Source organism: Varanus komodoensis, unplaced genomic scaffold, assembly GCF_004798865.1.
Source record: "Varanus komodoensis strain SLA01 unplaced genomic scaffold, ASM479886v1 scaffold21, whole genome shotgun sequence".
NCBI lineage: Eukaryota > Metazoa > Chordata > Lepidosauria > Squamata > Varanidae > Varanus > Varanus komodoensis.
Window position 1 is genome coordinate 11730716 of NW_025335589.1, and position 12701 is coordinate 11743416.

At 39.1% G+C, this 12701-nt stretch overlaps 1 protein-coding gene across 11 annotated transcripts in view; it reads left to right on the top strand.

The window, feature by feature from the left end:
• Positions 1-12701, top strand: part of RAPGEF2 (Rap guanine nucleotide exchange factor 2) — a 174835-nt gene that overhangs the window by 139056 nt on the left and 23078 nt on the right. For all 11 annotated transcript variants that reach the window (XR_006414777.1, XR_006414778.1, XR_006414779.1 and 8 more), the window contains 8 exons: positions 159-317; positions 1763-1915; positions 3472-3636; positions 4814-4921; positions 5014-5217; positions 5353-5461; positions 8192-8438; positions 10252-10409. Coding sequence is in view for 8 of the 11 variants with exons in the window: in XM_044430651.1 (XP_044286586.1) it covers positions 159-317; positions 1763-1915; positions 3472-3636; positions 4814-4921; positions 5014-5217; positions 5353-5461; positions 8192-8438; positions 10252-10409 (1303 nt within the window). In the remaining 3 variants the exon portion in view is untranslated. The remainder of the gene's footprint in view (positions 1-158; positions 318-1762; positions 1916-3471; positions 3637-4813; positions 4922-5013; positions 5218-5352; positions 5462-8191; positions 8439-10251; positions 10410-12701) is intronic.

Sequence of the window (12701 nt, forward strand, 5' to 3'; positions counted from 1 at the left end):
CCGGATTTTATTTTATATGTACTACTTATATGCTTGTTTATTTATTGTATTGGAAGCCGTCCCGAGGCTCATTCAAATGGGACGGCATACAAAAACTCCAAATAAATAAGTAAGTAAGTACTTGGCCCTTTTCATGTCTGTATACTGTTACATTTTAGCTGGACTCCTGGTCTGTTATTTTGAATGGTTCTGTGGAAGTGACGTATCCTGATGGAAGAACCGAAATATTATGCATGGGCAACAGTTTTGGCGTTTCCCCAACCATGGACAAAGAATACATGAAAGGAGTAATGAGAACCAAAGTGGATGACTGCCAGGTAGAATCTGAATGAGTTGTTGGAATATTATGCGCACGGTAGCATGGCCTGGACCTGTACTGTTCAAATATAGTTTAGCATTACATACAGAAGTTTTGGGCTTGTGGACATTCCCTCTCCTCCTATGGTACAGCCAGAAGGAAGATAACTTTTGCTTCTGTTTTTAATTACCTTCTTAATGTCCTCTCTTCCTTGATGCTTCCATTTGGTGCTTGGGCCATCTGGGTGTTATGGGCAATCTGCCTGGTGTAGACCTTCCTAACTGACCTGGAACTGGCTGTGGTGTAGCACCTTGATGAAAATGTACCTGCTGGGGGCTAGGGCCATGATTCACCAGGCCAGGTGGTAATACCCACTTTCAGGCAAACTGCACATAGCATGCCTAGCATTACTGGCATGTTTTGCATTCCTTGTTATGCATTTTATTCACCACAGTTTATTATAGCTGAACATGAAACTAGGGTTATCATGTTGATAAAATGCATGTTCGGTATAAGAGCTTCAAAACGTGAGATCTTCCAGCATTCCATGATAAAAGGAGATTGAATGAATAGTATACCAAAATGAGTTATAAAGAAACCTAGGTGATTATAACCTAAGTATTTAATTAACGTATTTATTTATCTGATTTTGTTGTTGAGTTAAAGCATGCTTAGGAAGGAAGGAGACCAGCTGTCTGATGGAAACAGTTGTAGATTGGATAATAATTTCTTTCTGCTAGGCAGTAGTATATTGATAATAGAGAAGATACAGCCGTTTTTTTTAATACTGGAGACACTTGTGAAGAGTGAATTTCCTTCCATCGTTCTCTTTTTATGCACTCTCAGGTTGAAAATTAGGAATTTCCCTAAAGAAAAGTAGGCTTTATCTTTTATTTGGGAAAATAATAAAGGAAAGTTAGTGATAATGAGATTTTTGTGCTGTTCAGTAGCTCATGTTGAATCAATTATCATATACTTTCCTAAGGCAAGCATTATAGAAGGATTTATCATACTAGCTTCTTCAGCTACTTATTGTAGCAGAAATTATATGAAAGCACATTTGCTCATTCACTGTGTAAAAGTTACAGTAAGTGCAATGTTAGTAGAAAAATTGCATTGTTTACTAAAACCTTCTTAATAATTATACATTCCAAAATCAGAAAAATTGTATCAGGCTTTGGAATTTAAGATTTTGTTTAAAGCATTCTGGATTGTGAAAATTAAGTGTTTACCCAGCACAAAGGCAAATTAATGAAAAATAACTCCATTGATGCTTTATTAGCTTTATAAATCACCCTCATAGTGCCTCAAAATTTTGACTTGTGCTTCTGCTGCACGTCAGATTGCAAAATTATAGTACTCTTTTATTCCATAAAACAGAACAAAACAAGAGAAAACAGGAATTTAAAAATTTAAAAGCCATTTATTTTTTAATACTTTTCCCTTTCGCAATATTTTTTCTAGTTTGTCTGCATAGCCCAGCAAGATTATTGCCGCATCCTCAATCAGGTGGAAAAAAACATGCAGAAGGTAGAAGAAGAAGGAGAGATTGTTATGGTTAAAGAGCATAGGGAATTGGATCGTACTGGAACAAGAAAAGGTCACATTGTTATCAAGGTATGTATTGAATATCTCAGTGTACATAATAACAATCTTGTGTGCTCTTCTCAGACAGCAGAGGAGCTGAGCCAACAAGGTTTTTTGGTCTAGCCTCCTTAAACTTGAGAAGGCTGGACCAAAAATTTTCACTTCTAACCTGGGTGAGGACCCCCTGTTGCTTCGATCTTATCAGCTTCAGCCACCTCTTCTTCCACCTAGTTGAAGTGCTGGGACACAAGGCAGTTCTAAAAATATGTACAATTAAAACATGAACAGAAATATTGAAAAGTTAAAATATAATAAAACCTAACTAGAATATTAAAATGATATAAAATAACAAAATTAAAATGACAGTAAAATAACACAGACAGCGGAGATACTCAAATGCAATTTCACAAGTTCAAACTATTTTCAAAAGCCTGCAAGAACAGAAATATTTTTGCCTGCCTCCAGAAGCACAACAGGAAAAGTGCTAATTTTTGCCTGCCTTCCTGTGAAGGCCCTCACTTTCTGCACTTCCTTCAGTCTGGTCCAGAGCCATATTCCATCCCAGTCAAGAGCTTTCTGAAGGGAGGTGGCTCTACTATTTCCTCCTCCCATGTATAAGTTCTCTTCTTAGGATCTTTCTGTAGAACTCCTGGTGCTCACCATATCTCCTTTTAAGTCTCAGTGTTCCAGCCTTGTCATGGAAGTCACCTAAATATGGTGTTCCTAATGGCAGTCACTTGTTCTAGGGTGGTTGGGCATCTTCATGTGATTTCCCTCTGAGAGGAACTGTGACTTTTTCACCTTCACTGGGTGACTCTCCATGTTAATCCAACATCTACTCCTAAAATAAACTTTATTTTCAACCCTATTGTCCTGCCTGAATTTCCCCTCTAACTGTTCCCAGTAAAGGGAGCAGTTGTGGCATAAATCATGTGTGGAGAGCACCAAACATTTATATCAGAACTTTAGAGGATGTGGTTGGGCTGGGGGGGGGGGGGGGAACAGCAGTCTTAGCTACATTAGGCACCTAAGTCTACTTGGAATATATTTGCAGGACTGCTACCTAGTCTGATTACTCTATCTGGCATTACATGTCTGATGGGCATTCTTCAGCCATGGCATCCTTTGTTTCTTAGATTCTATGACTTAAGATGCCCACTTGGACAACAATATTATTTTGTTTGGTGTCCCATTGCTCCTGGCTTCTCCACTGGACAAGAATGAAAAGTTGGACTGACTGGGAAGTATATTTCTGGTCAGGAGAAATTGGACCCAGCAGGCCCACACTGAAGTTTTAATTACTAGTATTGCATCAGTCCACCTTTCCATTTTCAAATATTCTTGATATCTGTGCATGATTTAGATGTTATTGCTGCACCAATCTTACCGTATCATACATATTTTGAATATAATTTTATGAGGGAGAGAAAAAAACCTATTTTTTATTTTTGTATTCAGTGCTTTGTGCAAGTATAAATTTAGTCCAATAAATATACTATACTATCTTAATTTTAATTAAACTAAAAGAGGGAGAGCAGTTGAAAAGCATTCATATGTGTTGATAATTAAATTTTTACATTTTACAGGGAACATCGGAAAGGTTAACAATGCATTTGGTGGAAGAACATTCAGTAGTGGATCCAACGTTTATAGAGGATTTCTTGTTGACCTACAGGACCTTCCTTTCCAGCCCAATGGAAGTGGGAAAGAAGTTACTGGAGTGGTTCAATGATCCTAGCCTCAGGGATAAGGTTACATTAATAATGACCTCTTAAAATAAAATTGCCTGTATTTTAATGCACTAATGAGGGTCTAGAACAAATGATAAATTGCTATAGTTATTGGACAAAAGCAGGTGAGAAACACATTTTTCCAGTAGGAAAAGCATTTCCACAGAGATTAGAAAAAGTAGATATAATCTGGTATACCACCTGTTATTTTACTACAAGTACCCAAATGTAATGCAGGTAAAAGCTATTGAATGCACCTGTCTTTATCTGAAAGTGAGAATCAATTAAATGACCTTTGTTCTTTTGCAGGTTTGAGTGATCAGTTGAATGCTTTCACATTTAACATCCACAACTAATAGAGTTGTTTGAGTTTCAATAGATTTTCCTTTTCTGAAAGACTTTGTCTGGTGTTCAAAATTTAGTGTATGCACACACAATTCACAGAAACATTCCTTTGAGCTTCCTCTCTTCCACTGAGTCAGTGGTTTCATACCAGCTGAAATGTGCTGGGCAGAGAGTTTTAGTATTCCATATGCCATATGGTGATAGACTTGACCCTCTCCTCTACCAGCTCTGAGAGGCATGGAGATCATATCAGGAAGTAGGCATGGCTGTAGAGTGGATCAGGCAGCCTTGAGGGTCATATTAGGCTTGCAGACCAGAAGTTCCCTAAAAAGAAATGTAAGATTCCCTAAAATGTAAGATACACATAGGAAGCCTTAATTAATACTAGGTTTGCTAACCCTCTGACTCTGGAAAGACTGCAAAGTGGCATGCTAAGAACTTGCAACGTCCTAAGCAATGTTAATTTACTTCCTGTGCAAGTTCTGATGCTCACCAGAGCAAGAATAATGAGATTTCTTTTCAAATTGCTACCATTTCAACCCTAGTTCTCATTTAAAATATGTTTACATAATATGTAAACATAATAAAAATCTTAGTTAAAATGTGTTTTGCTAGATTCATGTTCTTAAAAATACACGTAGAAGAATTTTGTACATATGGGCATCCTTTTGTTGAAGACCCAATTTGTTCTGTTAAAAAAACCCAAACACAAAAACTGAGTACCTGGAAAATGACTAAATGTCACTTGATTAAATGTCGACGTATACATCCATATCTAAAATATTAAGTCAATTGAAAATATAAAATAAATATATGTAAAGAATCTACTGCAACTTTGTATTGCTTTCTTCAGGTTACACGGGTAGTATTGTTGTGGGTGAACAATCACTTCAATGATTTTGAGGGCGATCCAGCAATGACTCATTTTCTGGAGGAATTTGAGAACAATTTGGAAAGAGAGGTATGAATGATGGGCCCAGATGTGGGGAAGAAGACTTGTGATGCTACATTGGCACTAATAACGAATGGTTCTATTTATTATTTCTCCTATAGAAAATGGGTGGACACTTGAGGCTGTTAAATATCGCATGTGCTGCTAAAGCTAAACGAAGAATGATGACATTAACAAAGCCATCTCGGGAAGCCCCTTTGCCTTTCTTATTGTTGGGAGGTTCCGAAAAGGGGTTTGGAATCTTTGTTGACAGTGTAGATTCAGGTAGCAAAGCCACTGAAGCAGGCTTGAAGCGTGGTGATCAGGTATGTAATTTAAAATTCAACAGATTGTTCCTGAAAAGTCAATGACTGTGTGACTTAAATGAAAAAAGGACATAATTTCATTATTATATGGACCTCTATTTATTATGAATTGCCAGTGTTAAATCTTCTTTCTAGATATTGGAGGTGAATGGCCAAAACTTTGAAAACATTCAGTTATCAAAAGCCATGGAAATTCTTCGAAATAACACACATTTATCTATCACTGTGAAAACCAACTTATTTGGTAAGTTTTTAGGCATACTTTCAGGGTATGTATTCTAATGCAATAGTTTTCAAATGATGCTGTAAGGAAGTCACATGTTCCTGAAAGGCAGGCAAAATGCCCAAAAGAACGTTGATCCACATGTAACCGTTTTTCTGCCATGCACAGCCCTAAGGAAGCAATGGCAAGCTTGGAATGAACCACACTGGAATTCATCCTTCTAAGCATACACAGGCTTTCTCTTGTGTTTGGCCCAGTCTTTCAAAACGAACACTCACATACCCTGGTTGTACAGCCAACAGCTTGCTTCCTTGTCAGGTGCAGGATGTGCTCTCCAGGTGCTCACACTCGGGTTCACTGCAAAGCAGAACTGAGCCCAAGAAAGCCAATGGATTTCCTGACACATCACTAGCATTGTCCATGTTTTAAGGTTCACTTTTTATAGATGTGCCTTAATGTAACTAAACAGTGACCACCTGGGTAACACAATCAAAATAACTTACGATAGCTTATTTAGATCATCGCATGTCCCAGGTTCACTTGGGGTGCAATTTGAATTATTACTCTCCAAGCACTGCTTGTCATGTCCTCTAAATCTAGTAGCATGGCTTGCTGGACAGGGAACAACTCTGGATAATTGGAGAGTTGCTTTTCTCTTCTAAAAGGCCAAGCAGTTTCAGATGTCAAGCTGCTTCTGGGCAGTGATTAATCAAATCACACTCCACTGCATTTTGAAGAAGTCATGTTGCTTTATTTTGATCATGTGAACCAGTCCAATGTCTCATGCTATCAGAGAGAGTGCATCTCTGGAATGCACCTCTAAAAATATGCAATAACGGCTTTTCTAAAGGCAAGTCAATATGAAAAAAGATTCCTTAAGAGTAAGAAGTGAGATACTTGCTGTTATAATTGATGCTATTTTAATTTTCACAGCTACTTCATTATATAAGCAAATGCAGAAACATTTCATAATATTTTATGATAGCACAGAAAGATAATATCAAGAAATGGAAACACTTTGCTTAGATATGAGTGGGAATTGTAGTTTTGGGGCACAATCCCATGCATGTTAACAAAAAGGGTCCTACAATATGTTATAGGGCTTTCCGTATAGGATTTCACCTTTAATCATAAGAATAGTTTTACTTGGTCTGATCAAAGTCCATGTATTCCATTTCTCTGTTTTTGACAGTGGTCTATTCTAGAATGTAGTACAGGAAATAGGGAAAGAGCATGCTATGACTATGTAGAATAATTATTCCAATTATATGTAATAATAACCACTAATTGTTCCTATTCACCATTAATTTGGCCAGTTCTTTTAAATTTTCCCTGACTTCATCTCTGACTCTTGTTAGCAGAAACCTCATGGGTTGATTGTGCAAAATATGGGAGAAATGATTTCATCTTTGCTCTTATGCTTGCTGTTTTGAAAAAGTTTATGGATGGCATTGGAGCTTTAGTGCATCTTCATTTAGTTACATAATGCTTAGACAAGTCTCAGATCTGTGTATGAGAACATAGGCCATAATGGGTTAAATAGATCATTGATCTGATTCAGTTTAAGATGTTTCTTTACATCTTCATAAAATATTTTTAACAAATCAAAATCAGTTGACCTGCAGCACAGCTCTATGCGTATATGTCCAGAAATGTCTCATTTATGTCTCTGATAAGTAGCCATTAGATTGTAGCCATAAGACTTAAATCTACTTCTTTATGGTAGATTAAGGTCAGAAATGATTACTATGACAATGAAATTTGACTTCATACATAGAATTCAAATGTATGCATAAATATCAATAAATTTAAGTGTAGTCAAGACACTGGCTGGGTTCACATGTCAGAACAAGCATGCTTGTGTGATTTCCATGGTATGCAGTTTGTTGTCTGGCTGTGCCTGACAGGCCATCAAATGGTTTCTATGCTAGCACAGTTTCCACTCTTCTCGCTCAGTCCTCCAGGTGTTGGCACATATCCCATCAACCACCATGTCTGAAATCCAATCCCACATTGCATAGTTAGAACAGCTCCTTCAGCTGCCACTCTTTCCAGGGGATTCTGTGGTAGCTGTCTGCAAGGACTGTAGAAACTGGATTTGAATGACTGGAGAAGCCACAATGATGAATGGAAACTATAGAACAGACTACTGTTTTTTTTTATCATGGTTTCTGAAAACCAAGTGTGTCATACTGAAATACCATGGCAGGATGAAGATGACATGATAGGCCATCTTGCACAAGAAACCATCATGGCTTGTAATGTCATGTGAACCTGCCCGCTTAGTGTAAAATAACTTTGGAATTGTTCAAGGGCAAGTAATGTATTAAAATTGCTTGCATTAAGAGAAAAACTTGCAAGTCCTTACTGTAGGACTTAGCTTTACAATACAACAAGTTCCGTGATCATTGTGTTATGACTTCCTTTGGCTTGCCTCTGTAGCATTACAGTATGGTTTCTGGAAGATGATGTGCTGTAATTTTTGCCTCATGTTTCAGAACTAAAAATACCTTTGCCCTTTCTGCAGTTTATGGTCTTCTGAACTCCTTCATAGGGTAAATTGTATCAAAAGGACTCAGTTCTGTGCCTAAGAATAGATTTGTGGAATTAGTTGCAAGGTGGTGTTATATCAGATTTTTTTTCACAGTGAAAATGCTACTTATTTTACTTACTAGCCTATGCAAGATAGGTATGATAAATTTCTTTTGGGTTTATTTTTCTATGTTTTCCATCCATTGCCTTACTGTTCAGTTTTTAAAGAACTTCTGACAAGGTTGTCTGAAGAGAAAAGAAATGGTGCGCCTCATCTGCCTAAAATTGGTGACATTAAAAAAGCAAGTCGTTACTCCATCCCAGATCTTGCTGTTGATGTGGAACAGGTGATAGGATTGGAAAAAGTAACTAAGAAAAGCAAAGCCAACACTGTTGGTGGCCGAAACAAGCTCAAGAAGATACTAGACAAAACTCGAATTAGTATCCTGCCTCAGAAACCCTACAAGTGAGTGTGATCTATGGCATGATAGTATGCTTTCCTCTCACAGACACATAGCACATTAGCTTAGAAAAATGACTACTGTGTTTCTTATATTTGACACTTGAATACAAACAAAAGGCAGGAACAAATGGGAAAACCAGGACTCAAGTATCTTTATGGAACAACTGAGTACAATCATACATTGTCTATACCTGCCAAATGTTGTCATTGAGACAGAACAAAGGCAGATGGTATTTGACACTTAATATTTGCTCATGTGTGTCCTGGCAGATGAGACAGAGAAAGCCCTCTGGAGAAAAACCAAAGAGAAACATAATTTTGCCACTAGTGAGCAACTGTGAGAAACCGAAAGTAGTAGCCACAATCTTCCTTCTAAGCTCACCCACTTGAGAGAGAGGCAGAAAAGGAGGAAGAGTCAGAAATGGCTTGGTGACTTTGCATGTCGCTATTGTATTTATTCTGAGAAAAAGAACAGGGCAGGGGCCCTGAACCCACTAGTGCATATGCCCTTGAAATTTTTACAGGAATAGTTTTTAATCTATTGAATAGATGCAGGGACATGGGTTCTAATTCACTGAAGATATTGTGCATCAATACAACTATCCTTCATAGCTTTCTTATATAAAAACGTAAGGATCAAATCGGGGTTCCATTGATTTACACTGCATCTTCCTGCACAAGTTCCCTTAGCCATGGTGTACATAACCACTAGTTATAAACTTGATGTTTATCTATTAAGTGAAACTTGCTTATTTTCCCTGTCATGTGTTGTTAGCTAGACCCATCATATCTTGTCAGTTATATTGATTATATATTTTCATATTAAGTTTCCCCTTTCCCCCCTGGGTTTTATGCAGGGAATTATTTTGGTAAGTGTGAGAATACATTGTTCCTGTTCAGCCAGCTTTGTTCATATGGTTGCTTAGAGTAGTGTAAATCCCCAAAACTCAAAGGCCACAGTCCAGAGAACTGCACAAGAAATTGTGTATGTCCATAGGATATTGGCTGCAACTTCACTTGATGGTGTAAAGGCTCCTTTTCAAAAAGCTACTAGATTCACTGGGCATGCCCAGCTTCCATTATACAGAAGTCTCTGGATCGTGGTCAGAGACATTCTGTTTCAGTACCTTCATTGACTTCACTGAAGATGTAGAAGAGGTACTTCAAAATTAAACTTCTTTTCAGTACAACATTATGCAATCATATTTGTCAGACAGTTACCATTGTACCTCATTGTACAAAAAAGTAATAGACACAATAACCTTCAGTTATTAATAATTCTGAAGATGTACAACCAATACTGTGCTTGAATATTCTGATGGTTTAAAATTATTTTCTGTGCTGAAAAGATTTAGAAGAAAGTACTCAGTAAACTTGTAATAACATATTCTCATGTAGTTCTATAACAACTTGAACAGTAGACTTAATTATCCCATAACATACTGAATCTCTGAGATAGGGTGGGGTGGGAAGGGTACAAAGAGACGAAATGTACCAGTATTTTTTTCTTTAAAAATGCTAACTCTGAAATATGATCACAGGCATACATTTCCATGTCTTCCAGATTCATAAAGAATTCTGAACTTGACAGCCTAATTTGGCTATTAATATATCTTTAGTTAAATGTTTCTGTTGCCAAAACTATGCTTCTCTTTACAAAATTCATATGCTGTGTGAATTTAGACAGAGATGGAGGTGTGTAAATAGGGAACACTTTAAATAGGAATAGGAGGTGACAGGAATATGGGGGAAAATACCCGTTACTCTCGATAAAATGAAAACATTTACATGTTTTTTTTTTCTACCACAAATATAGTGATATTGGAATTGGCCAGTCTCAGGATGACAGCATTGTAGGGTTACGACAGACCAAACATATTCCTCCTGCTCTGCCTGTCAGTGGAACACTATCTTCTAGCAATCCTGACTTACTACAGTCACATCATCGCATCTTAGATTTCAACACAACCCCAGGTGAGCACAAATTTATCATTGCCAGTCTTAGGGCTCTACACCTGTGTGGAGGTTTAGCAGAAGCAGTGGGGACTGCCCCAGGTGCATTGCTAGCCAAGTAATTTTGGTGTAATGAGTGAAGCTGACCACCACTCTTGGCAGGCTTCCCAGGATCATCATAATTGGGATTCTGAAGAAGGAAGAACCTTGAAGAAGCAAAGATGGGATTTTTGGTGATCTAGGGAGAGGCACTGTCCTTTGAAGCACTCTCAAGGTTTCTGTCCTTAGGTTCCCATGTGGACCAGGAAAGCAGGAATGTTTTGGAAGGGGCAGGAGGGGTTGAAGAAGGGAAGAGAGAGCCATTGCCTTGCCTGGCCTCTGGCCCTATGACAAGACATCGGGGAGACAAGTTATCCAGTTAGAGGGATTATGCAGGTCTCACTGGTTGGACCTTTGCCAGCAGGCACCAGCAGCCCAAAGTGTTACTGAAAGGGAAAGATCTGGGGAAAAAGTCTTCAGTTGTTCTTTTTGGTCTCTGTGCATCACACACATGGGCTCTGCGCACTTGAGTGACACCTGTTCAGGAAGATTCTAAAGCTCTAGTTAATAGGTAGTGAGAATCCCTCCCCTTGGTACAGCCTGGTGTGAGGGAGAGGCTCCTGCCTCGTCGTCAGTTCTTCTGCAACCTACTATTGTGGGTGCATTGGGAAGTTCTTCCTCTGTTACTTGTAGTGCTTGTTTTGTCTAAATTTTGCTCCCCTTTCTTCCTCCAACAACTTCAGCCCTTATTCCCCTTTTTTTATATAGAAAAATTATTTCTTACATATCTGCTCATTCTTTTCCACTATACCAGTTGTTAGCCCCACTCTCCTTCACCACTTTATTTTATTTATTTATTTATTTATTTATTTATTTAAAACATTTCTATGCCTCCCCCATCGCAACAAAGCCTTGGGGCGGCTCACAAAGGATACATAAATAATAACAATATAACAATTAAAAAATTGTTTAAAAACCCCCGGTGCATTCTTGGCTAAAAATTTAAAATCCTATTAATTCAAATAATTTAACAATTAAAATAAGTTTTAAATAAAAAGGTCTTAGCCTGGTGCCGAAAAACAAATAACGACAGCGCCAGGCGGACCTCTCTGGGGAGCGCATTCCATAGATGGGGCGCCACCGCAGAGAAAGCCCTCCTCTGGGTACTCGCCTCCTAATATTCACAGAGGGTTCCCGGAGAAGGGCATCTGTTGCTGATCTCAAGGGGCGGGAGGGCATATATAGATGCATGCGTTTCTTTAGATATCCAGGTCCCAAGCTGTTTAGGGCTTTATAGGTCATAACCAACACCTTGAATTGGGCCCAGACTTCAATCGGGAGCCAGTGGAGCTGACAGAGAACTGGGGTTATATGAGAACAATGCCCAGTCCCCGTCAGCAAGCTGGCAGCTCTATTCTGCACCAATTGAAGTATCCGGACTGTCTTCAAGGGTAGCCCCACGTAGAGCGTGTTACAGAAATCTAATTGGGAAGTTACCAGTGCGTGTGTCACTGTCGCCAGGCAGTCGTTCTCCAGGAGAATGTTATGCTTCACATTCCTCTCCTTCACCTTCCCATTCCCCGTGATGACACTCAAAGCACCATTTAGAAACTGTACCAGTTGTGGCAGCAGACTGCCCCCAACCAATGGGTACTTACTGTTCCTCTTCTGCCTGTGGGGAAAGCCGGTTGGTGAAGACCTGCTACCACTGTCAGGCCTTCACTATACAAACAAGGCATCACAGGGCTGACTTCCTGAAAGCAGAGCTCTGGAACATGGCCTTCTGTGGGAATGATCCATCTCAACCATTGAAGCAACTATCAACATCTAGAACCACAATATCCTCCATGTTCACACTGGCATTGGGGTTTTTCACAGCTGCTCTACAGAAGGGACAGTCAGTGAAAATCAAAGCCAAGAAGCTGGTGAAAAAAGTGAAGGCCTCCAAAATGGCTGATTCTGACCAAGGAAAAGGATGGTGGCAAACATGCAAAGAAGCACCATGATAAAACACCCCCTGTAAGACTCCCTGCCCTGCCAGATAATAGAGATGCAGCACCAGAGCCCAATGCTGATTGCCAGTTTTCACCAGTACTGAAGGCAGCCCAAGAGACCTTGACCAGTGGTGTTCAGTGCACCCTTCTCAAAAGTGGTATTTGAGAGGCCTCCTTACCTAGGTGGCAGGCACCTTCCATCACCTTGGCACCAAGGCACTCCTCTTCTTCCTCCCAATTCCAAGCATGGCCTGCTCCGAGGCTGACAGGTGCAGTTTCC